The sequence below is a fragment of the Leopardus geoffroyi genome, chromosome A3 (assembly GCF_018350155.1).
Source record: "Leopardus geoffroyi isolate Oge1 chromosome A3, O.geoffroyi_Oge1_pat1.0, whole genome shotgun sequence".
Taxonomy (NCBI): domain Eukaryota; kingdom Metazoa; phylum Chordata; class Mammalia; order Carnivora; family Felidae; genus Leopardus; species Leopardus geoffroyi.
Genome location: NC_059336.1, coordinates 15,488,659 through 15,514,184, shown reverse-complemented (window position 1 = coordinate 15,514,184; position 25,526 = coordinate 15,488,659). Strand labels below are relative to the sequence as shown.

Below are 25,526 nucleotides of genomic sequence, written 5' to 3'. Positions count from 1 at the left end.
TTGTGTAAAGCCACTGAATTTGGTAATTGTTACAGCAGCCACAGGAAACTAATACACCCTGATTCTACTTACTAGTTTTGTGACTTTGGGAAACTTAACCTCTCTATGCCCCAGTTTCCTTATCTATAAAATGGGGATGATAAAGGCAATAATTCCTACCTCATAAGGTTGTTGTGACGGTAAAATGAAAGCACCTGCAAATCACTTAGAATAATGCCCAAGACTAAACACAATAGTATTAACATAAGATTAATAGCTACCATTAATTGAGGGCCTAACATGTACCAGGCACAATGTCAGATGCTTTAGAATAATTTCCTCCATTCTCACCCCCACCCTTGGGGGTAACAATTTCAGGACCCATTTTACAGGTAAGAAAACCCAGAGTAAAGGCCACAAGCACCCAGGACTGCAGTATTTTAATCAGTTTCTCACATGCACTTGGGAAACGGCATGCTTTGTGTTCTTTCCTGATTGAGGGTTGCCTTTTGTTTTGTTTTTTTTTTGTTTGTTTGTTTGGTTTTGTTTGTTTTATTTTTGGAAGTGGTGGGCAGAGGAAGCCCTGAACAGGCAGCTCTTGGCCAGGGGTCCTGGCTGACACCTCCTCTTCTCCCAAAGTAGTGCAGGAGGGAGAGAAAATCCAGGTGAAACTCGCCTATACGCCCCCTCCCCGTCCATTTAGGGGGTTCGATGACTGCCTCTCGCTTCCTCGCCAACCCCCTGGCCCAATTCTAGCAGCTTTTCAGCCCGATCTGGGGGCACCATGAGATACCCAAGACCAGAGAGCGAAGCGCTGGACCCTCGGGGGCGGGGGGGGGGGGGAATGGAAGGGCGCAGTCTCGTTCAGACCCCGAGGTTTCGCGCCGAGCCCCCTCCCTTCCCGCAGCGCGCATAAGGAGCCGCCTGTTCGCGGCTGAATAAACAAGGAGGGGGAAGCAGCGCCCGGCCCCCTGCCCCCCAGGCCGACCCCCCGCACAAAGCGCCTTTCTCCGAGGAGACGCCGCCCGGGCGCCTCCGGAGTGCGCTCCGTCTGTCCTCCCCTCCCTCTGGCGGCAGAGCAAGACCCACAAACCGACCCCGTGGAAAAAGAAAAAAAATTTTTTTTTTTTTTTTTTTTTTAAGAAAAAGAAAACAAAAAGGAAACCCAACAAAGAACTGAATACAGCACAAAGCGACGGCGTGCGGAGCTAGCTCGCGCCTCCGTCCGCCGCAGTCCGGCTTCTGGTTCAGGCGAGGCCAGCTCGAGCGCAGCGCTGGGAGCCCGCCAGCGCCCCCTCCCCGCCAGCCCAAGCCCCCGGGGCCCCGGTGCTGCCCGGCCCCGGCGCCCCGACGGCACACGGGGGACCCAGTCCGCAGGGCCGCGTCCCTGCCCGGCTCCGAGCCACCGGCGGCCCTCACTTCTGGCTGGCCAACTGGTTCTCCAGATCCTCCAGGCGCGCCGCCAGCTGGGCCAGTGAGCAGTTAAGGAAGCCGATGGGGGTTTCGGGGGTCCCATCCCCTCCCCTCCAGCCCGGGCTCTCGGCCCCAAAGGATATGGTTCTGAGTTAGCTTCTCGAGCGCCCCCAGCGTGCGACCCTGGAACTCCACGAGGCTTTCGCATTCGCACGGGCTCCGAAGCTCTGTACCCGCGCCGATGCCCTCCTCTGCCAGCCGGGCACAGAGAGTCAGGGGAATGAGAATCTGCAGGAAGACGAGCCGGCCCTGGCGGCTCCGCTCGCCTGTGGCTGAGTATGTGGGCTTTGGATTCAAACAGGCCTGGGATGAATACCAGCTAGGTAGCTGTGAGATACTGGAAAACTCACCCAACCTTTCTAAGCCTGAGTTTCCTTGTCTGTAAAAAACGGATACAAGGAGAAAATCTATTCATTGGGTGGTGCTGAGGATTCTACGGTGTGTGTGGTGTGCGTGTGTGCGCACATCTTAGAACAGTGCTTTTCAAGCTTTAATGCTCATTGGAATCACCAGATCTTGTTAAAATACAGATTCTGATTTGGAATGGCAAAGGAGAGAGGAGACTCCACACTTCTAAGACCGAGCGATGCCTACGCTGCTGGTCCACGGACCACACTTTGAGTAGCAAGAGTCCACACGGCAGTGCTCTCCAAATGAAACTTCATGCAGCGATGGAAGTGTTCTGTTTGCACTCCCTCCAGTGCTGTAGCCACGAGCCACGTGCAGCTATTTAACATTGGCAATGTGGCTAGTGTGATTGAAGAACTAAAAATTCTAACTTTTTAAAGTAATGTAAATTAAGTGGGCTCATGTGGCTAGTGACTATTTTATTAGGGAATATCTAGAACACTGCCCAGCTTAAGTATACACTTTATTTGTGTGTTTCAATTAGACTAGTAGTTCTGAAAGTGTGGTCCTTGGACCACCACCATCAGTTATCACGTAGGAAGTTATTAGAAATGCAAATTATCAGGAGTCCCTGGGTGGCCAGTGTGCGTCCAACTCTTGATTTCAACTCAGGTCATGGTATCAGGGTACATGCGTTCGAGCTCCGCTTCAGGCTCCATACCGAGGAGCTTGCTTGGGATTCTCTCTCTCCCTCTCTCTCTGCCCCTCTCCTGCTTGCTCTCTCTCTCTCTAAGTAAATAAATAAATGTTAAAAAAAAAAAAAAGAAATGCAAACTATCAGACTCCACCTCAGACCTACTAAATCAGAAACTCTGGGGTTCGAGCCCAACAATTTGTGTTTTAACAAACCCTCAAGGTGAATCTGTCACACACTGATGTTTAAAAACCACTGATCGGGGCGCCTGGGTGGCGCAGTCGGTTAAGCGTCCGACTTCAGCCAGGTCACGATCTCGCGGTCCGTGAGTTCGAGCCCCGCGTCAGGCTCTGGGCTGATGGCTCAGAGCCTGGAGCCTGTTTCCGATTCTGTGTCTCCCTCTCTCTCTGCCCCTCCCCCGTTCATGCTCTGTCTCTCTCTGTCCCAAAAATAAAAATAAACGTTGAAAAAAAAAATTAAAAAAAAAACAAACCACTGATCAAAAAATAAACAAACAAAAGAAACAAACAAAAACACTGATCCATGGGGCACCTGGGTGGCTCAGTCGGTTAAGCATCCGACTTCAGCTCAGGTCATGATCTCGCGCTTCATGAGTTCGAGCCCCGCGTCGGGCTCTGTGCTGACAGCTCAGAACCTGGAGCCTGCTTTGGATTCTGTCTCCCTCTCTTGTTGCCCCTCCCCCCCTTTCTCTCCCTCTCTCTCTCTCTCTCAAAAATAAAATAAACATTAAAAAAAATTTTAAAACCCACTGACCCAAGTCTATCTCCACGCACATTTCAACATTTCTGAAATCAAAATACATGTCTTACGATTAAATTTGGCACCTGTTTTTTCTCAGAAGTACATAAAATGGGGAATCTTACAATGGATGGTCTTAGATTCACTGAAATTTTGTAAACATGTGCCCTTTTTAATATTACAGCACGGTGCCTGGTGCGTGGCCTTCACAAAAGAATTGCTTTTATGACTGAAGAGTGATTTCTTAGTCTTGTTGGACCCTTAGCGAATTGCTCTATGTCATGTCATCAATGGGACTGAGAACAGTCCTGCAAAGACTCCTAACTTCACAGCTGGGGAAACCAAGGGTCAGAGAGGGAGAAAGATCTGCTCAAAGTTGTACAGCCAATTGGTGAAGAGCTTCAACCACAGAGCCCAGATTTCTCTTAGAATTTTAGAGCTGGAGGGGGACCTGGGTGGCTCAGTCAGTTAAGCGGCTGACTTTGGCTCAGGTCATGATCTCGCAGTCCACGGGTTTGAGCCCCGCATCGGGCTCTGTGCTCACAACTCAGAGCCTGGAGCCTGCTTCGGATTCTCCCTCTCTCTGTGCTCCTCCTCCGCTTGCTCTCTCTCTCTCTCTCTCAAAAATAAATAAACATTTTAAAAAAGAATTTTAGAGCTGGAAGCAAGCTTGGGCAGCCAGCACCTTCCCCTGTTACAGAAGAGAGAAGTTAAGGTAGGGGTGGAGGTTAAGTGACTTGCTCAAAGACACACTGCGGGGGACATACGAGTCGGGACAGGAGGGCTGTGAAAGAGCATCTATTCCGGTGCCTCCACAATACCCTAGCTAATTGTTAGATTAGTGCGGAGAGAGGGAGAGGGACAGGGAGAGAGGTAGGGGTGTGTGTGTATATACATACACACGCGTGTATACATATTCATGTGTGTACATGTATGTATGCACACACCTATGTTTACGTACGTATATTTTTAAACTCTTTCTCAAAACTGCAGACTCCACAGACCAGCCCAGCTCTACCGAACCTAGCTGTGGAGGGGCCCGGCAACCGGAAAGAAAAGCCACATCTCCGGGTTGGAATGCAAAGACTCCATGGTAAAAATTCCCCCCGAGAAGTTCCCTACACGACCTACAAAGTACAGGACACAAGGGTCAACAGCCCTCTTCTCCTCCACAGACAGACTGGGTCCCTTATTCCTCAACTGCACACCAGATGAAGTAGATGAACTGAATTGGGAGGCTATAGTGTCCAAAAAGCACACGTTTTTGTGTCCTTGGAACACTCTCAGTCCTGCCACTTTGCCAGGTCTGTATAGTTGAATTCCAACAAGTTAAAGGGATTTATGATGTCACTCCGCGAGCAAGGAGTTTGGCATGCCTTTGGGAAAGAAATTACTCTGAGCACCCGCTAATCTGAGGGGCAGGCGCCAGCCTAGTCTAGTGCTCTTTAACTTCCACGTCCTTGGGAATCACCCGGGGGTCTTGTTAAAGGACAAAATCGGATTCATTAGGCCTGGGCAGCTGTGGAAATGCTGCGGCTCTAACAAGCCACCAGGCGACAGCCCTGCCACTGGTCCGCGGACCACACTTTGAGTAACAAGGCTCTGTCTAGTGGGTCCGTCGCCGGGTTATAACTCTATCCAGGACGGCGTTGCATAGGAAGGGGCAAGATCCGAGGCAGGGCACTGGCTGGAGGGGACGGGTCCCGAGTCAGATGTGCTCACCGGGGCAGATGCTGCCTCTGAGGTTCTCCAGCAGGTGCGTCATGGAGCCGAAGTCGGGGGAGTAGGACACGTGCAGCTCGGCAGGCTCGGAGGCGATCTGGCGCAGCTCCTCCTCCACAGCCTTGCCCACGCCCACGGCGTACATGACGATGCCTGTAGGGCAGGAGGACGCAGCGGGTGCCCCAGGCCTCAGGAAGGACCCCTTCCGCGTCCCACCCAACCCCAGCCCAGTGCGTCCCGCGCCAAGCCCACCTTCCTCCTTGGCACGCGCCGCCCACACCGAGATGTCATCCTGGGAGCGGCCGTCTGTGAAGACCAGGCCCACGCGAGGCACGTTGAGGGCGCGGGGCCGTGCGCCCTGCGCCTCGGAGAAGCTGTGCTCCACCATGTGGCGCAGCGCCAGCCCTGTCATGGTACCGCGCTCCATGTACTCCACGGCCAGGACCGCCTGCTTGACCTCGGCCGCGGTGCCGTAGCGGCCCAGCGGGAACTCGGTGCGCACGCGGCTGGAGAACTGCACCAGCCCCACGCGCGTGCCCTCGGGGGACACGTCCAGGAAGTCCACGATCTGGTTCACAAAGCGCTTCACCAGCTCGAAGTTCTGTGGGCGCACGCTCTTGGAGCCATCAACGAGCAGAACCAGGTCCACGTGGCCTTCCCGGCACCCTAGGTAGTGAGAAGAACTTGGATTGGGGGCCAGACCCTTGGCTGGTGGCAGCCTTCTACCCCCCCGCCCGCTCCCCCTGTCATTCATTCGCAGTTATTATATAACAGGTACCACGTGTGAAGTCCTTCCTGTGCCGGGCACTGTACTAGCTGATAACAGCAATAATAATAAAAGAATATAATTTTATAATAATAAATTTATCAATAATAATATATCGAAAGAATATATATTGTTAATATATAAGCTGTAAAAATAACAAATAAGAACAAAAACGTTATTATTTGACAGCTTACCTTGTGCCAAGTCCTGGGCTAAGTGCTTTATGTATTTTTTCTCAATCCTTCCAGTAATCTTGGGTTATTATCCCCATTGATATAGCCTGAGGTTCTGAAGGGTAGTGATTTGCCCCAGACTCCATAGCTGGTAGTGGCTGAGCCAGATTTGAAGCCAGGTCTGTCTGACCCCAACACCCCTGCTCCCAAATCACTCTACAGCGTTGCCTCCCCTGTTCTGAATCAGGGACTTTGCGAGGCCCTGAAGGGGGTTCAATAATAAAGGAACATAATCCTGATCCTAACGAAATCAGGATAGAACAGAGCGTTCAGACATGCCATCTGCTGCAGCCGAGGGAAGAGGGGCAGATAGGGAGCCCAAGGTAGGAATAATTCATTCTTCCCAGCGTTGGTGAGGAAGGCTGCATGGAGGTGGTGACATCTGACTTGTTCTTCAGGGATGGGCAGGAGTTCTTCAAGGCGAGAAGGGACATGCTGGGTGGTGGGAGCAGCACGTGCAGAGGCACGGAAGCTGGCAGCTCTCGACACCTTCCGGAATGGGCCGGCCAGCCTGGATGAAGTGTGCAGGCATGGTGGGAAACGCGCGTGGTGGGAAACCTTGTCTGTGATGAGCTAAGCTGGTGGTTTCAAAATGTTGACCACACCCCACAGTAAAAAATAACAATAACAAATAACACACTTGGTATGCTTGCATGTAATTAAGTTTTGTGAAACCTCACTTACTCTTTCTATAGGCAGTAACTCTATTTTCTCTTTTTTTAAAAAAAACAAACAAACCCAAAAGGCTAGTCGTAATCCACTAATTTGATTTCACTACCCACTAATGTGGCTGTACCCACCATGCGAAAAACTCAGGGGTAAGGCATCTGAACCCAGGGGTAGGCACTAGTAAGCCCAGAAGACTCTCGAAAAGGGAGAAATGTGATCAAATGTGTACTTTTGATATGAACCTTGGCAGCAGGGTAGAGGAAGAGGGGGAAAGACATGGAGGCAGGACATGGTACGCCCTCTGCACGCCCCCACCCCACTGTCACGGACACACACACACACACATACACACACACACTCACAGCACACCCTTGGGCCACAGCGAGGGCAGAGCCAAGCACGCTCAGAACGAGGGCAGTGGGGCGGAGGCTGACGGAACACCCTCCCGCCTGGCACTCACGGTTGCAGCTCTTGCCATCTGCCTGCAGTTGCTGGCCCTCAGGGCACAGGCAGCGGTAAGAGAGGCCCTCACTCACACACTGGAACTCACATCCATGGTCTACACCATTGCAAAGGTCCCGGGCTTAAAGGAGAGACAGATCAGGATGAGTCTGGGTGGACTCCACCAGCCAAGATTCCTTGCCCCTCGACACAAACACAAGAGAGCCCTCCTCACCCTGACAGCTCCTCCCGTCGGGCAGCAGGTCGTGGCCCTCTCTGCAGTGGCACCGGGGCCCACGAAAGGTGCTAACACACTCGTGCTGGCAGCTGTGGTTCCCAAAGCTGCAGTGGTCAATGGCTGGTGGGAGGGAAGAGAGAGCAAGGTGTCACCTCTGATCGGAGCCATCAGGGACCTAAGTCCAGGAGGCGGGTGATGGGGCTCACTCACCCCTGCAGCTTCTCTGGTCCTGCTGGAGTACAAAGCCAGCTCGGCAGCGGCAGGAATAGGAGCCTGGGGAGCTGATGCAGTGGTGCTCACAGCCGTGGGTCCCTTCAGCGCACAGGTCAATGGCTGAGGAAGAGGTGAGCTCAGCATCTGCCCTGGGCCTGCACTTCTCAGCCCTGACAGAACAATCATCTGAGGAGCTTTTTAAAAAAGACCTACGCCTGGGCCGCAACCCCCAAAGATCCTGACCTAATTAGCCCGGGGTGGTCCCCAGGCATCTGTGATTTCTATAAGCACAGGTCACCTTCCTAGTGGGCCAAGTGGCTCCCCCAACTCAAGGCCCAGCTGAAGCCCAGCGTGCCCACTACTAAGCCAGGCATAAGAACAAGAATCCACAAGTGTAGAAGGGCCCCTGCTCTCAAGATGGTCACTGACTCACAGAGGAGGACCAGGTTCTGCCACTTTACCTATCTGAGCCTCCATTTCCCCATCCACAAAATGGGAATATAACGGAAGAATGCAACTGCTATTTCTAACTTCCTTCTAAAGAGGGTGAACTATTGCCTGCTGAGTATCTTGATGGTTTAGATGTACAAAGACAGCCAGAGCTGAGCTGGGAAGTAGGGACTGGAGAGGTGTAGATTGCCCTGTACAAAAGAGTGAGAACTTGGGGTTCCTAGAAAGGAGATGGGAGTGAAGAACAAGAGAGATGATGTGAGCACGAGTACCTGTGTGGGCTGAAGTTGCCCATGAAAAATCACCTGTAATGGGGTGACAGAGGACTTTGGGGATCAATGGTGTCTAATATTCAATTATAATCAATAGGTGTTTCTTTTGTGTGTGTATGTTTGACTTTACTTAAATGTGATGCACACTCGGGGCGCCTGAGTGGCTCAGTCGGTTAAGCGTCCGACTTCAGCTCAGGTCATGATCTCACAGTTCATGAGTTCGAGCTCCACATCGGGCTCTGTGCTGACAGCTTAGAGACTGGAGCCTGCTTCGAATTCTGTGTCTCCGTCTCTCTCTGTTCCTCCCCCACTCGTGCTCTGTCTCTCTCTCTCCTTCAAAAACAAATAAAAACATTAAAAAAGAATTTTAAATGTGATGCACACTCTGTTCACCCCCATCTTTAGTAAAACAGATATACGCACCACTTACATATACACACACATGGCCTTGTGCACACAAGTGTGTAAACCAAGGAAGAGGCTGATTTACATACACGGAGGAACAGCATGTGCAGGTTGAGAAACTGAGCGAGGACCCATAAGTTGAATGAATTCAGCAGAGGCTCAGAGCAAGAGGTGACCGCAGAAGGTAAGCACTTGGGGAATCCCCAGAGGTCTTGGGGAAAGATTCAAATGGCTTCAAGCCAGCCTCTTCTAAGTTCTAGAAACAAGAAGACCCCAGCTGACATCTGCATTGTTGGAAACACATGACTTCTTTTCCCCAGTCGTTATGAGGTTGAGAGATAACGTATGTGAACGTTGAAGTGCACTGTCTAATACTAAATCGGCACTCGGTGAGTGGTAGCTGCCATCATGTTCAAAGGAGTGGACACACATACACACGAAAAAGCAAACCCCAATTGTATAAGGAAGGCATAGTGTGGCATACCTTTTCAGAAGACAAAAATGAAGAACCAGGCCTTGAAGGATTTGCAGGTGCAGAGAGAAGCAGCAAGGGCAGCCCAGAAAGAGCTGAGATGCAGAAGCAGGAATGCCCCCCACCATATATCGGGGGGGCAGGGGTATGGAGACCCTAACTGAAGACCCCAAAAGTGAGTGTCTGCATAACAGAAACAGTAAGAAGATGTGCATGGGAGCATTCACAAACAAGTTTGGGAGGCATATTGGAGCCAGGGAGGAGGCAAGCCTGAAATAAGGGAGAGAATGATGTAGAAAGCACACTTAACTATGGGGTCAAGATTTCACCAAGGAATTGTGTGACTGCAGGCAATAGCTTCCCTTTTTTAGACCCGTAAAGGTGCTGAACCTTTACTTCCAAAGGCCTTTCCAGACTCACTGGTCTGATGCTGGGGCAATAGGGAGCCACAGAAGATTCAGGAGCAGTGAGACTGCAAAGGCAGGGGCAGCTCTCACCCAAACAGCTCTTGTTATCTGCAGCTAGCTGGTAGCCAGGGTTGCAGGCACAGTGGAACGTGCCCGGGGCGCTGACACATCGGTGCTGGCAGCCGTGTCCCCCCTCAACACACAGGTCCTTTCCTGAGGACACACAAGTATAGAATCGGCGAGGGACAGATGGGAAGAACCCTCCAACAAGAAAAAAACTGGGTGGGGTCAGAGGCAGTCACCAAGTTCAAGTACGGCTTTAGATGGGACCAGCCTCAGGTGAGAGGGAGGATCTAGATGGGAGGGCTTGGGGAAAGAAAGCGCCTGAGTAGTCACTATGAATAATCTCAGAACAGGAGGTCACCACCGGGCTACATGTGTCAATGGGATGGGGCAGGACTGCAGCGGGGTAAGGTAGAGGAGGTGGAGAGGTGTTAAATCAAGGTGGGTGGAATAATTCAAGGTGCAGAATAGATGGGCAGCATTGTGGGAGGAACTAAACAGAGTAGGCGGAGCCATGCCCATGTGGGCGGGGCATGACAGTTTCCGGGTGGGCGATTGCTCTCAGCTGTGACAGGCGGTGCTTCTTGTGTCGAGACGGGATTTTGGAGTTTGACCTCAGACCAGTGGTAAACCACAACAGCTCATCGGGCGAGCAGGCATGCTAAATGTTGCTCCTTGTGGGCCAAGCCTAAGCAAAAGTGGGCAGACCTGGAATGTGAGAGCCTGCGGTAGCCCAGCGCCACTTAGCTATCTGGTGGGCGGGGCTGAAGCTAGAGTGGGCGGTGCCTCCCGGGACCAGCCGGTATTTACTCGATGAGAAATCGCTCCAGAGCTCCCCTAACTCACCACACAGCCGACCCTGGAACTGTAGGCCAAACTCCTGGATAAGATCGAAGGACTCAACGAGGAAGACGTGCTCGTCCAGCGGGGGAGACGCCATGGCGCGCAGGGAGCCCACGTCGGCGCGCTGCACCCCCACGGCGTAGATCTCGATGCCGCGGGCGCGCGCCTGAGCCGCCACCTCAGCCACGCGATCCTGGGGTCGCCCGTCGGTCACAATGACAGCGATGCGCGGCACGCGCGCCTCCGGCGGGCGCGCGCCCTCGGCCACGCTGAAAGCCACGTTCATGGCGTACTGGATCGCCAGCCCGGTCATGGTGCCCTGAGCTAGCGGCACCAGCGCGCGAATGGCGCGCTCCATATCCTCGCGGCGCGAGAAGGCGCCGAGCCGGAAGACGCTCTGCACTTGACTCGAGTACTGGATCACTCCGACGCGCGTAGCGTTGGGCCCCACGTCCAGGCCGCGGAGGAGGCCCACCAGGAACTGCCGCATGGTTTCGAACTCAAAGGGGCGCACGCTGCGCGAGCTGTCAATCACGAACACCAAATCCAGGGGCCCCGTTCGACACCTGGGACCTTCGAGGAGATCGGGAAGGACTTTCCTGGGTCTGCAAAACCTCATCTCGGAGGAGATCCCCAGGGAAACCCAAGGCGAAATGGTGCTTTTCCGGCGTAACAGCGCGTAGCGCAGAATTAACCTAGCAAATGCGAGCTAGATATCTCCGCTCATCCAGCATTTGCTAAGGCCAGATTCCACCAATTCTCTATCCTACGGCTCTTAGAGCTATTCTGAGGAGGCATTCCCCATTCGGGAGTGGGCGAAGGGATGGCGCAAACTCAAACGACTACAGAGACCAGGCAGGCAACATGAATGAGTGAACTTGGGTTACGCTGACCGACACCCATATCCCTCCCCCAGCCAAATGTTGCCACGCGGACGCCATGTTAACAGATCCTTGGATTTTTCAAGGGAGGTCCCAAAGCAGAATTGTTACGTGAAGTCTCCTGATTTTTCAGTTCACTTTTAAAAATTAAACGCCAAATGGGCACTTCTGCATGTTACCGCCAACTTTGTTACCTCTACGCCACATCCTACAGATAAGGAAACTGAGTCCCAGAGAGGCGAAGCTGTGAACTAGATAGAACCTAGCCCGTTATGATTTCAGAGCCTTTGTTTTTTCTCTCCCCAGCAGCCCTAGCTGGCTGCAGACGGAGAACCAGCTTTTGTTCCCTTCCCCCTGCTGGTGAGGGCTGAGCCTTGCTCACCTGCGAACTGGAGCTGGCTTTCCCAGGGCTGGAGAAGCAGCAGCCACATAGGCAGTGGCGAGCATAGAAGGCCCCTCATGGTGCTTGGGGGACAGAGAACGGAAGTGCCAGAGCCTGGAGGGTGCAAGGAAAATAGCAACGCGGTAATATTTACAGAGCTCGTACTCTGGGTGATGGGCACTTGGAGCGGAGGGAAGGATCATGGATTTACTTTACTAACGTCTCTACCTTTGTGTATGTTTGAAAATTTTCATAATAAAAAAAATTGCAGTACAGTGCTGGGAAACACAGGGAATCCTACTTTGCAGAATTGCAGAGTAGTATTTAGATAAACAGAAAGCAGATTTAAAAACATATCATTTAAAAATAAAATGCCCCTCGAAAAGAAAACATCCACAAAAATAAATGAAAAAGAAAAAGGCCTTGTTAACGCCGAGCACAGTGTTAAATGTTCTTCATGCATTGGGACATTTAATCTCGTCAATTCTATGAGACTAAAACTGTTACTCTTCCCATCGTACGGATGAGGAAACCGTCTCAGAAAAGAGAAGCGCTGGTTGCCCAAAGTCACTCGGCAAGAAAGTGGCTCGCCAGGATACAGTCCTACGCCTAAGTGGTTCCAAAGACCAGCGACGCGTTCCGCGGCCTCTCCTGCCGGGAGAACCTCTGCAAGAACAAAGCCGTCATTCCCCACCCTGGCCCCCTCCCTCCCCACACAAGGCGCTTCTGTGTGGCTGTCCTTCCAACACACACGTACGCACGCGCGCACACACCCAGACATGCAGGGCCCAGTCTCTGGCCCCTGGGGAGAGCCGCACCCTTTCACCCGGTGGGGGGTAGGGACCCGCAGCGCGACCGCCAAAACGCGCTACGCAGGCTTGGAGCCTCCGCTTCCCGCCTGCTCTCAGGAGACACCGCCAGGGGGCGTCTTCCCGAATCTGGCTGCGTTGGTTAGGTGGCCGTGGGAAGACCACATCTGCCTCGCAGGTGCCCCTGCCCAGAGCAAACAGTGGCCGAGAGCCCCGAGGCCTTGGAGATAAGCCCGGGTCAGGATATATCCGACACCAGGGCCAAGAAGCAGGGGAGCGCAGGGTTCCTGGGACAGCGGCATTGGATGCTCCCGGAAGGCGGTGAGTGAGGCCCCAGCGCGCCCATGGACCCTGTACCGGCAGCAGGTGAGCGCTCACTCTTCCACCGCCCTTGACGACGCCCCTTGATAATCCCGAAGGGTTCCCGTTGTACAGATGGGGAAATTGAGGCCCAGCAAGGCTGCCCGCTGAGCTGCAAAGGAACCTGGGACTCCTGGTTCCCGTTCTCCCTTCTGGGCTACCTGGCTGCCTAGCAACCTGGCGCAGAGGCGTCACTAAACCTCTTTTCCTTCCATTCACTCCCCCTACTCTATACCCTGCCCCCGACGCCCCATGCTGAAGCTGCGTTAGCCATTTTTCTGTTGCTTGTTTCCTGGCAGAGGGGGCCAGCTGCCCTAACCCAACCGCAGCCCCTCTGGCCCCCTCCCCCAATTCCGTGAATGGGCCTATTCTGAGCAAGGTCGGGTGCGTGCAGCTCACTCCAGGCGGCCTTCCCGGCCCGGATCCTCTCTGCCTTCGCTTTCCAGGCCTGCTAGAAGAACAAAAATCCCTCTGGCAGGGCCCGTCGTGGGAGGTTGACTAAGCCAGATGTGCCAGTTGCCGCTGCAAACGGGAGGGTGCAGAATGCCTTCTCTAGCTTGGGCCATAGCCAGGGCCACCTCTGCGGAGCATGGGGGGAGGGAGGGAAGAAACAAGGGGCCCGTGCCACCTCCCATTCTTTCCCACCTGCAGAAGCCTCTGGGCCCCCTAAGATCCCCCTTATCCTGCTCTTGGCCTGAGCCAACATCTCCCCTGGCACCCCCTTCCCCCTGCCCAGTAATCCTAGAAAGTCAAAACATCGACTGCCTCGAAGTGTATCACCTTCCCAACCCTCTTATTCTACAGAGGGAGAAACCAGGTCCAGAGACTAGGGTCTTGCCCTAAGTCACACAGCAACGTGGTGACAGGTCTGATACCAGAACCCCGAGCTCCTCTGAGGGGTTAATCCTCCCGTTAAAAGATTCGGAAATGCCTTAGGGTGGGGAGACTGGGCTCAAAAGGAAGGAGAGGTCTGCAAATAACTCCTCAAGAATTGGCTGATGAATAAATACCTGGGGACATTCCTGGCGGTTCCTCGAGGGAGGAGATTAGGAGGCAAGCAACCCCCTCCCACCCCACCCCCCCGCCTTTGGTGGCCTTGTTGGTGGAGGCTCAACTTGGAAAGGACCCCACAGAAGTGGAGAAGGGCACTGCAGGTCAGATGGGGCACCGTAAGCGGTGCGGCGGCGGTTAGACGCGGTCGTCTGACCTGGCTTGACGCCTGCTCCCCCGCAGACCCCTCCGCGCCCCCAGGCCCTTTGACTCACCTGAGCCCGCCGGACAGCTCGGAGGCGCGGCCGCGGAGCGGAGCCGACGGGCGGAGCCTCCCGGGCAGCTGGACCAGGTAACGGCGCAGGCAGCGCGCCCGAGGTGGGGACTGCCAGGCGGCTGGAGCGAGCGGCGGGGGCGGCCGCATTTAACCCGGGGCAGGCGGTGGGGAGGGGGAGCGCGGGCTGCGACCCCTCCCACCGGCCGGGAGCGATCCCCTTTCCTCGCAGCGCTGGGGCGGGGCCAGCGCGGCGCCCCTGCTCCTGCCGCCCCGGGAGCCGCCGGCGCGAGCTGCGGGGCCGGAATTCGGCTCCCGGCGGGAGGCTGGGCGGCCCCGCTCTCCGCCGCCGGAATGCGTCGGATGCCTCCGAGGCCCTTCCCCGAGGAGAGCCCCAAGGGGCGGAGCGGGCCCTGGCTCGGCCGGGCTCCTGCCCTCCGCTGCCCCCTCCAGGAGTGAGAGGCCCGGGACTCTGGTCCTGCGCGACGGGCAAAAGGGTTCAGAAGGGTAGCCGCAGGGCTCCCGACTCTCCCCCAGGCCCCACCTGGCGGCCCCTCAAATCTCTGCCGTCTCGGACTCCTTCGCCCCGTCTCTGCAATTCCTTAAGTCTTGGGCCCACCCACCACCCTCTCTCGTCAAAACTACGAGGCCGGCAAGCCACCAGGCCCCTAGGCTCTGACTGGCCCACTCCCTTGATTCTGGAGGCCCTGAAATCAAGGGAAGGAAAGCTAGGACAGTAACAGGCCCCTTCTCTTGGGAGAAAGGGGGTGAGGAGGGTTGCTTTGACCCTGGAAGACCGCAAATGTTCCTTTAGGATCCCGGGGACACCGTTTTGGGTGTTTACAGGCTTCTGGGGGCAGGCAAGAGAGAGCTCTGGTCCAAGGGTCCAACAAAGCTCTACGCCCCGGCATCCAGATTTCGCCGGGATGGGTCCCCTCAAAGTGTAAGGAAATCATGCACCCTCACATACTCTGTCTCCGTCCCAAGACCGGCACAAGTGTGGCCTTTGTGCCGCTGGGGCCTCTCCCCAGTGCTTCAGGCTGTGATGGGCATAGAGCCAGACCTGCAGAGTGGCGCCTGGGTGGTCCCGGTGGGCTCCCTGCAGGCCTCATTGAGTATGGGCAGCCTAAATATTTAACCCACAACTTAAATGCGGAATCCCCTCTCTTACCTAATGCTTTCCGTCCCTGACCCCCCATGCATTTCATTCAACCTCCTTGCTGGGCTCCAGGCCACCTCTCCCCTTAACGCTCATTCCTGCCCAGCTGCCAGCCTGCACCCACCCCCGGGTCACCCCCAGAGCATGTCACGGTCCTGAGGGAAGGCGTGCGCCAGTGCCTACAGCAACAGTGTGAGCAGACGGTGTGGATCCTGCATGCCAAGGTGGCTCAAAAGTCATATGGAAATGAGAAGCGGTAGGTGCCTCGCTGGCCTCTTGGAGGTCCCTGCAGCCACCTTCTGCTCTATGCTTGCCTTGTCTTTTATTTATTGTATTTTTTATTTTTGTTTTATTTAAGGCAATCTTTTTTTTTTTTTTAAGTTTATTTTGAGAGAGAGAGAGAGAGAGAGAGAGAGCACGCACAAGCAAGTGGGGACAGGGCAGAGAGAGAGAGGGAGAAAGAATCTCAAGCAGGTTCTGTGCTGACAGCTAGGGGGCTCCATCTCAGGAACCGTGAGATCATGACCTGAGCTGAGGTCAAGAGTTGGACACCTAACCAACTGAGCCACCCAGGCGCCCCCAGTTCAGTGTCTTTTAATTTTTTTTTTTATTTTTTAATGTTTATTTATGAGACAGAGAGACACAGAGCACTAGTGGGGGAGGGGCAAAGAGAGAGGGAGACACAGAATCTGAAACAGGCTCCAGGATCTGAGCTGTCAGAACAAAACCCGATGCAGGGCTCGAACCCACGAACCGCAAGATCGTGACCTGAGCCGAAGCCAGACGCCAAAGTCAGACGCTCAACTGACTGAGCCACCCAGGCACCCCACCAGTTCAGTGTCTTTTAGAACCTGGGGAGGACACAGAGCTCGACTATTGGCCCATCAGGAGCCTTTTCCCTCTGCCCCCACTGGCCTCCACTTTGGTGTATAACAGAACCTCCTTGTGAATCTACAGTATCCCCATTCACTCATCATCCACCCATTCATTCCTTCTTTCATTCAACAACTACTTACTGGGTGCTTATCAGGTGTCAGGCTCTCTGGACAGTGCCGGGCCCTGGACATACGACTCCAGAAGACCGATCGAGCCCCTGCTTTCATGGCATCTTCACTGTAGTGTGGAAGAGACAGACAACAAACTCCGCACAAATCAGTGAACAAGAAATTCCAGACTGTGATGACAGCTGTTAGAGCAGAATTATAGGACAGCATGATGTAGTAGAAACAGAGGTGGGGGCACTTTAGCTAGAAAGGTCAAGATGGCGGACAGGCCTTTTAAGGAGGTGACATCTGAATTGAGATTTGAATGTTAAAAGGGAGCCAGACAGGAGAAAATTTGGGGGAAGTGTGTTCCAATTAGAAAGAAAAGAAAATGCAGACACCTTGAGGTTGTACAGACTTGGCCTTTTCTGGTACAAAAGAAGTCAGAAGGGCTGGAATTAGAAAAGGAGGGGGGACTTTGTAGGAAATAAAGTCGGAGAGGTAAGCAGGGACCACATCAACCGCTAGAGGAAGACAAATAACATGATTGACCCCTGCTTTTAAAGAAACGAAAAGGCAGTGTGCCCACTTTGCTCTAAGCAGGCCGTAGAGGGGAGGCGTGGAGGCAGAGAGAGCAGGGGAGAAGGCTGATGCTGTGGTCCAGGCACAAGTGATGGCAGTTGGGACTGCGGTGGAGGTGATAGGAAACCCATGGATTCTGGATGTGTTTTGAATGCGGAGGGGACAGGACTTTCTAATGGGTTGAGTGAAAGGAGTGATAAAAGCAAGTTCAGATGTATTAACATCTGGGGTCCACGGTCACGGAGAAGCCTGGGGAGGGCACTGGGAAAGGAGGAGGAGCAATCAAAGATTCTGCCCGATTTGTGCTGCCTTTGAGACGTCTAGAGACAGTCGAGTGGAGAATGGATGTGCGAGTCCAGCGTTTGTATGTCTCCGCAGGTTCTTCTGCCCCCCGCCCTGTGTCTACCTCGCAGGGCCCGGCTGGAGGGTGAAGCCAGTGCAAGGCCAAGGTGAGGGTGGACTCCTGGACTGCCGGGCGCCTCCCTGCGGGGGGACAGCACAGTGCGGCCTGGGAGCCTGGCGGGGTCGCATGCGCTGTCTCGCCGCGCCCTCTGGCGGCGAGAACTCCGCTTGCCTGGCACCCGAGTCCTTCCAGAGCCGCCTCGCGTCCCTTTCCAGCCCACCAGCCAGGGGAAACCGGACCCACGGTCTGCGGTTACATGGGACTGGATGGCGCGTCCGGCAGCGCCGCCGAGACGCAGAAGTTGAATTTCGAAGAGCAGCCAGACTCCAGGGTGAGAGGGCGAGGGACGGGCTCTGATTCCTGTTTCCATCCTTGCCCCTTCCTTGGCGAGGAGGGCTCATCTACCCCCTGCCCACAACCCCCCCCCCCGCCCCCCGCAGAAGCCAAAAGATAGGTGAAGAGGCGGGGGGACCGGGGTTCTGCCTCGAGGGTGAGCCTGAGAGCTGGGATCGTGCTGCTTCCTGTCACGTCCGATGGGGCAGACGTCAGAAAACTGGTGGCGGAGGGCTGGGATGAGACGGCCCGGTGCCCGCGCACCCCGTAGGAATTCGGTTGCGCCAAGACCCTGTACATCTCGGACGCAGACAAGAGGAAGCACTTCCGGCTGGTGCTGCGACTGGTGCACCGGGGGGGCCGGGAGCTAGGCACCTTCCACAGCCGCCTCATCAAGGTCATCTCGAAGCCCTCGCAGAAGAAGCAGTCGCTGAAGAACACTGACCGTGAGCCGCGCGGGGCGCGAGGGCTGGGCGGGGCGGTCAGGTGCCACCGGGTCCAGAGCTGCCGAACTGGGACGGGGGGGGGGGGGGGGGGGGAGGAGACCTAGATTGGAAGGGTCGGGCCAGAGTGGGAGAGGTGGAGTCTGAGCCGAGAGAGGGGCGGGGTCTGGCTCAGGTCTGGGAATGAGAAACTACAGCAGCAAGAGCAGAGGAAAGGGGACAGACGCCAGACACTGGGGAAAGGGACCGGGGGTGGGGTGGGGGGTGGGGAGTCCAGCGCAGACAAGAATGGCCAGCAGGTGCTGAACTGAAGACAAAGGTGACAATAAAAGGGCAGTCAAAAATATCTATTCAGTGCTCGATGTATGCCTGGCTCTGTGCTAGACGCTGGATCCCTGTAAAAGAAAGACAAGTGCCTGTTCTGGAGGAACCCACAGCCTAGCACGGGAGATAGACACACATCGCTCATCAGAGAGACAGTTTGAAATAAGGACTGCCCTGGGTGCCAAGTGACAAATCCCAAGGGGGACGAGGCCTGAAGCACAGTGACAACACTGTTGTCACCACCCACGAAGTGAGGTGGGGGAAGGCATAGGAGAAGGTGGACTTCCCTTGCTAACATTAACAAGAATTATCCTATTTGGTGTTCACTGCATCCCTCTGAAGCAGGTACTATCATTGTTCGAGTGATAGGAGGGCATGAGGGAAACGAGGTCTGGAACATTCATCCATTCATTTAATGAAATAGTTGGGCCTATCACAATCCAGGTGACTTGCCTAAGAGTGCCCGGCTAGGAAGAGACCCAGCCAGGATTTGAACTTGAGTCAGTGTCACTCCAAAGCCCATACTTACTTTCTGTCTGTCTGTTAAAAACCCTGTAGAACGTCTCAGACCCAGGCAGTGCTCTGTCTGGCCCTTGGTATCAGGTAAGTGGTATAGTGTGGTGGTTAGGAGTGCAGATTCTGGAGCTAGGTGGCCTAGGTTTGAATCCTGGCTGCTACTGGCTAGCTATGCTATCTGGAGCAAGTTTCTCTCTCTCTCTCTGTCTCTCTTTTAATGTTTGTTTTGTTTTGGTTGAGAGGGAAAGAGCACGAGCAGGGGAGGGGAAGAGAGAGAGAGAGAGAGAGAGAGGAGGGCAGCCCTGATGCGGGGCTCAAACTCATGAACCATGAGATCATGACTTGAGCCGAAGTCAGATGCTCAACCAACTGAGCCACCCAGACACCCCAAGTTGCTCTCTTAAACAGAGATAGTATCTACCCCAGAGCAGGGTTGGGAGAATCAAATGAGCTAATGCATATAGAGCATTTAAAACAGTATCTGACACACAACAAACATTAGCTTTCGTTATTATCCAATGGGTGGGAACTTAGGCTACGTATAAATTGAGCATTTACAATATGCCTCACACTAGGAGGGGAGAGAAGATGACCTAGTGCTTTCTCCCCAAGTGGTCAAAGCTCCGTCAGAAAACAAAACCATGGTTCTGAGTGTGATAAGCTGGAGGAGATCGGTGTCAAACCCTAGAAATATCACACTGCTGTTTCACACCACATGGTATTTGCTTATGCAGCCCCCTGAGCAACTCCTACCTACTTCCTGCTCCCCAGCTGAGAGTGTAACCTCCTCCAGGAAGCCCTCTTTCACCCAGCCCTTACCACCTCATTTTGAAACTTTATATGTATGTCCCACCTCTCTGAGACTGTGAACTCCTCCAGAGTAAAACTGGGTCTAAGTCACCCTTTGGTGCCCAGTACCCAGCACAGTGCCTGCCCCAAAGGAGGCACTTAGTGAATACTTGATAATATTGTTTATCGAACTGAAGGGCGTCCAGGCAGCAAAAAGGAACAGGCAAGGATACAAAAGCAGGACTCCAGCCGGTACTTGGTAAAGGGCCGTGAACTAGGAATGCCCAGTGTGTCTAGGCCAGTGAGCACACGAGGGGACTGACCCAGGGGACAGAGGACCAGAAACTTCCTGGCAAGTACAAGGAACCAAGGCAGGCTTGGGTGCTGATTTCACCTCCCCTCACAGTGTGCATATCCTCGGGCTCAAAGGTCTCCCTCTTCAACCGCCTGCGCTCCCAGACGGTCTCCACGCGCTACCTGTCCGTGGAGGACGGCGCCTTCGTGGCCAGCGCACGCCAGTGGGCTGCCTTCACGCTCCACCTGGGTAACCACACCAGCCGGCCCGGGGCTGGGAGCTTCACATGCATCAGCTCATTTCATCTTCAGTACAACTCCTCGAGAAAAGTAAACTTTGCCCAAGGAACTAAGGCTTGCCAAAAGTCCCAGTGAGTCTGTGACTAGTCCAAGCCATTCTGACTCTAATGTCCAGCCCTCTCCGTTCCTCTCAAACACTTTCAAGGATGGCCACAGATGACCCCTCCAGAATGAGAACCTTCAGCCTTAGCTGTCTCCCTGCATGCCGACCCTCCCCGCAGGATCCAAGTGTGATGTGGGGTGGGGCCAGAGGCAGGGAAGGCAAGGTTCAGGGGAGAAACTTGGGACCCCTGAAAACCTTCCTTCCTTCCCTTCCCTCTTTTCACGCCAGCTGATGAACACTGTTCCCAGGGGGACTTCCCGCCTCGAGAGGGCTATGTCCGCTATGGCTCCCTAGTGCAACTCGTCTGCACTGTCACGGGCATCACACTACCTCCAATGGTATGAGAAGGGAGGGCATACCTGGGGGGTCCCCCCAGATCCATGCAGAAAGTCTGACCCACAAGGGCAGGGCTGGAAGGTGAGGGCCCAAGGCATAAAGACATACATTCTCACTCTGGATACTCAGTGCTTTGTGGGGCTGGATGGAGGTAAAGGGCGGGGGGTGGGGGGACCTGCCAGAGCCCATATGGCTACAGGATAGCAGAAAGCTAGCTGGGAGGGCAGCCTCTGTGCACCCAGGCACCTTGCCGCCATACTTCCTACCACCCCTTCTGTTGTAGATCATCCGCAAAGTGGCCAAACAGTACGCACTCCTCGACGTGGACGAGCCCATCTCCCAGCTGCACAAGTGTGCGTTCCAGTTCCCCGGTGAGCCTGCCGGAGAGGGTGGCACTTACTTATGCCTCGCCGCAGACAAGGTGGTGCAATTCCAGGTGAGAGGGAACAAGTACTGGCACCAAGCGTTCTAGAAGGTCAGAACATAGAGAACCGGAGAACGTAAGATGGTCATCATCATAATGACTGCTGCTTACTGAGCGACACTGCCTCCCATGGAATGTTAGAATCATAGACTATCAGGACAGAATCCAAGAATGTAGAAAAAATAGTAACAATATTAATTGAGCAATACTCCTTCCCAAGGAATGTTAGAGTCATAGAATGTTGGGAGATAAGATTTTAGAATGAAAATAAAAATAAGTAATAGAATTGAGGATTATTGTGCAAAGAGCATTAGAATCATAGAATGTTCAGGGGCACCTGGGGGGGCTCAGGTGGTTGAGCATCAGACTCTTGATTTCGGCTTGGGTCAAGATCTCAAGGGCTCATGAGATCGAGCCCTGTGTCAGGCTCTGTGCTAACAGCGTGGAGCCTACTTGGGATTCTCTCTCCCCCTCTCTCACTCTGCGCCCCCCCCCCAAATAAATAAACATTTTTTAAAAAAGAATCATAAAATGTTAAGCCACAGAACTGTAGAATGTGGAAAATTATTATTAAGCAGTACAACTCCCAAAAGAATATGATCATGGAATGTTGAGATAAAATCATAATATATAGAAAACAACATTATTATTGAGCTATATTGCCTCCCCAAGCATTTCAAACCTGCAGAATAGAATTGCACAATGTTAAAAAATAGAATTTCAGAATCCTAAGAAAATAGACCTTTGGAAACCAGCTAGTTCAGGGAACTTAAGGGCCTTGTCCAAGCTCACAGGGCAGGTAAAGCTCAGAGCCTAGGACTGGACCCCAGGATGCAGGAGCCCAGGCATTATGCTGACCCATGCCACCCATGCTGGTGGCCACCATCCCCTTGGGTCTCCTCCCAGGCCTCCCCCTGCCCCAAAGAGGCGAACAGGGCGCTGCTCAATGACAGCTCTTGTTGGACCATCATCGGTACCGAGTCGGTGGAGTTCTCCTTCAGCACCAGCCTGGCGTGGACCCGGGAACCCGTCACCCCAGTGCCCCTCATCAGCACCCTGGAGGTGAATCCGGGGCGCTGGCGGGCGCTGGCGGGCGCAGGGGGCGCGGGCGAGCGGGGATCTGGCTCAGGGTGTGTGTTTGCGGGGGTGGGGGGATGGGGTGCTGGCAAGGGAGAGCAGCAGGCTCTCGGCCACCGCCCCCGCTCCCTCCCGCCCCCAGCTGAGTGGTGGGGGAGACGTGGCCACGCTCGAGCTCCACGGCGAGAACTTCCACGCGGGGCTCAAGGTGTGGTTCGGGGACGTGGAGGCCGAAACCATGTACAGGTATAGGGGGAGCCTCCCTTGGGCCGCGGGGAACGGGACGGGTGCGTGCCGTCGGCGGCACTGCAGCCCTAACCTCGGTGCCACCCCAGGAGCCCGCGGTCCCTGGTGTGCGTGGTGCCCGACATCGCCGCCTTCGGCAGCGACTGGCGCTGGCTGCGCACACCCATCACAGTGCCCGTGAGCCTGGTGCGCGCCGATGGCCTCTTCTACCCCAGCGCCTTCTCCTTCACCTACACTCCCGAGTACAGCGCGCGGCCCGGCCCCCCGGGCGCCCCCGAACCCGCCGCCGACGCCGACGCGCTGCTCGAGAGCATCCACCACGAGTTCACGCGCAGCAACTTCCACCTCTTCATCCAGACTTAGGTCCGCGCCCACGCCCGGCCCGTGCCTCCCTGGGGCCCGGGCTCCGCCCCCTGCCCCTTTGCTGGGAAGTCAAGGCCAGAGCCTGGGCAGCGGAGGGCCCTCGCCGGAGAAACTGCCACTCACTCGTCCACCTGAGTGATGCTGTCCAGTCACCAGCGTGGCTCTCCCCGTGTTTGTCTCACTCTCTAAATCAAGCAGTCTCTCTCTCTCTCTCTCTCTCTCTCCCCCACAGTACCTTTGCACATCTCCCCATTTGTGTGTCCCCATGCCTCCAACTTTGTCTGTTTCTCCCTGTGTCTCAGTAGGATTTCACACACTCTTAAGAGCCAGGCCTGGGACATTTACCTTCTGTGCAGTTGTGTCTCCTCTTGAAGAGGACCCACATAGTTCCACACACCCAGGCCTGGAGCACCATGGCCTGCATGGACTGCTAGCTCTGACCCCGAATGCCGGCTCCCACCTAGATCCCCAGGTCGGGCCTAAAGTGCTGGCTCTCACCTGGAGCACCCGGCACTGCCCGGAGCCCTGGGTTCCACTTGGAGCACCGGGTCACTCCTAGAGCGCTGGGTCTCACCTAGGACGCCAGATCCCACCCAGTGCAGGGGATCTTGCTGGAGCACCAGGTCCCATGTGAACACTGGGTTCCACAGGAAACACTGAGTCCCTCCTGGAGCATGAGAGGCCTGCCCTGGAGTACTGGGTTCCGCCCTGGAAGACAAGACCTGCCCCTCCTGGTGCTCCCAATGGCTGCGGCCAGGCATAGGACCCTTGCCTGTGCTCGCTTTGTGCCCAGGACGGTGGTCAGGTCTTGCCATCTTCACTGTCCACCCAGGCACTTCTCTTGCAGGCCCAACAGATCCTGCAGGTCAGGGATTCCTCTGCCATCCCAAGGAAGAGTCTGATCTGAATGACCCACCTCCCCAAGGAGGGAGGCACTCAGTGTAGTTCCCCCCACTCGCACACACAAGAAGGGACCATGAGTCCAATGGAGCAGAGAGCCTGCCATTTTGACCCTTTCTGGAGAAGGAATGAGGTTCAGAAGCAGCTAGCATTCTTGAACTCCTGTCCCTGTCCTGGGGCCCACCTGTTGGCTCTGGGGTTGAGTTGCCTACTAGCTATCCCCCCAGTCTAAGCAAAGATGCACCCCAGGCTCAGGGGCAAACGTAAGATACAAAACACAGGACAGTTCCAGGCAGAGCTCCTGGGATCAGCTGGACAATAACTCAGCTGAGAGAGGAGCTTCTCAGCATGGAAACCAGGAACCAAATGACAGTCTGCCCTGATCAACCTGCCCACCCCCTGTCAAGTCTGTGCTTTACAGGGAAGCAGAAAAACCAGGCAGGGTCCTGGCTCAGGCCGTTGGAGCCATGGATATAGATATATGTGGGTGCCAGCTACCTGGTCCAGTGCCTGTGGTGCCCCATGGGGACAACTGCTCTAAAATGTGGGTTCAAGACTCTCACTCCTCTGGGCCCTTCCTGGAATTCTGAGAAGGGCTCATTCCCCAAGAAGTTTCTCTCCCAGAGGGAGGTGGGGGGGGGAGGAAGCCCATGAGGAAGAAGCTGACATTTCCCAAGGGGAGGAAGTGACCTTTGCTCTTTAAACTTCCCCAAATTATAGTGAAGATCTGTCATCTGCCATCAGCAGGCTGAAACTCACTATGATCAGGAAAGAGAAGCTTGTTTAAGGGCCCTTCATGGCCCCTGAGAGTGAATCCTGGCTGAGGAATGCGGGGGACAAGTTGAATGGGAAATGTCCCCTACGTGAGTGCCTGCTTCAGAAGAGTTTGCTCTCACTGCCCCGTGATACTGTTGAAGCACGAAGCCACTTAGAATGAGTTTCACAGCAGGGTGTTGGGGCACAAGGGCCCATTCAGCCCTGTGCTCGAGGACTTCCTCTGCCACTTCACAAGGCAGGAGTCCTGGAAGCCAAGATCCTAGGTTGGCCTGAAAGCCCAGGCCCCTCCATGCAGCCCTGTCTTCTTTTGCACACCCCTCGGGGCACCATAGGACCCTCGGTCCCATGTATGCACCCACGTGGAAGTCTGTGACCTCAAAGCCTTGGCCTGTCTTCTAAGTTCCAGCTGCAGTACTGTGCTCAGAGGTCCTCTTAGCCCTGAACCTGAATCTGACATCCAGTCCCTTCCCACTCCACCCCCTTGCAGCAACCCACTGTCTGTGTCCTTTCCTCACGCCATCCAGCCACAGAGGCCTTCACCTTGCCTTCCGCACTAGAATAAACTTCCTTCTTTCCTCTCCCTCCACCTACTGCCCTGATCTCCAAATCCAGCTCAAATGTCACCTCTTTCAAGATTTCCCTAAGGCAGGACCAGCTACATACTTTAGGGGACCCAGTGCAAAACTAAAACGTATGGGAAAAAAAAAGAAGAAAATGAAAATGTATGGCCCCCTTGTGCAAAAACTATTTAGAATTTCAAGACCGTGACAACAGGACATAAAATCAAGAAAGGCCCTTCTAAGCCTTGAGTGCACAATTCACAGGCCCAGGACCCACCCCCGTATTCCCCTAGAACTTCCCTGGGACCATGTCACCACCCACCCTGGATGAAAGGGCTTTATGTATATGTCAATTGTCCCCTCTAGACTGTGAGCTCATGGGGAAAGAGGCTCATGGGTGTGTGTCCTAGAGGGTGCATTACCAGACCTTGAACTTTGAGCGGGGCTCAATAAATACCAAATGGCCAAGCA

General features: G+C 54.6%; 2 protein-coding genes across 7 annotated transcripts; one reads left to right on the top strand and one right to left on the bottom strand.

Annotated features, from left to right (window-relative positions):
* Positions 1–403: 403 nt before the first annotated feature.
* On the bottom strand, positions 404–15,363 carry MATN4 (matrilin 4). 4 transcript variants are annotated; one of them, XM_045444463.1, is made up of 11 exons: positions 14,145–15,363; positions 11,711–11,824; positions 10,451–11,020; positions 9,632–9,754; positions 7,533–7,655; positions 7,320–7,442; positions 7,104–7,226; positions 5,228–5,641; positions 4,976–5,128; positions 1,536–1,680; positions 404–1,453 (listed from the first exon to the last, which is right to left on the bottom strand). In XM_045444463.1, exons 2-11 carry the CDS (start codon positions 11,787–11,789, stop codon positions 844–846), a joined length of 2,463 nt encoding a protein of 820 aa, XP_045300419.1. In that variant the 5' UTR covers positions 11,790–11,824; positions 14,145–15,363; the 3' UTR covers positions 404–843. The 4 variants fall into 4 exon arrangements, with proteins under 4 accessions (XP_045300419.1, XP_045300420.1, XP_045300422.1 ...); XM_045444464.1 differs by having other exon boundaries at positions 1,279–1,453; positions 1,536–1,643; positions 14,145–14,522; XM_045444466.1 differs by lacking the exons at positions 404–1,453; positions 1,536–1,680 and adding an exon at positions 1,690–1,831 and having other exon boundaries at positions 14,145–14,694.
* RBPJL (recombination signal binding protein for immunoglobulin kappa J region like) lies at positions 12,673–25,526 on the top strand. Of its 3 annotated transcripts, XM_045444469.1 has the most exons (12): positions 12,673–12,885; positions 14,113–14,221; positions 15,409–15,558; positions 17,246–17,316; positions 17,486–17,601; positions 17,875–18,049; positions 20,082–20,219; positions 20,601–20,710; positions 20,992–21,144; positions 22,039–22,194; positions 22,352–22,455; positions 22,545–25,526. In XM_045444469.1, exons 1-12 carry the CDS (start codon positions 12,864–12,866, stop codon positions 22,816–22,818), a joined length of 1,578 nt encoding a protein of 525 aa, XP_045300425.1. In that variant the 5' UTR covers positions 12,673–12,863; the 3' UTR covers positions 22,819–25,526. The 3 variants fall into 3 exon arrangements, with proteins under 3 accessions (XP_045300425.1, XP_045300424.1, XP_045300423.1); XM_045444467.1 differs by lacking the exon at positions 12,673–12,885 and having other exon boundaries at positions 13,481–14,221; XM_045444468.1 differs by lacking the exons at positions 12,673–12,885; positions 20,082–20,219 and having other exon boundaries at positions 13,477–14,221.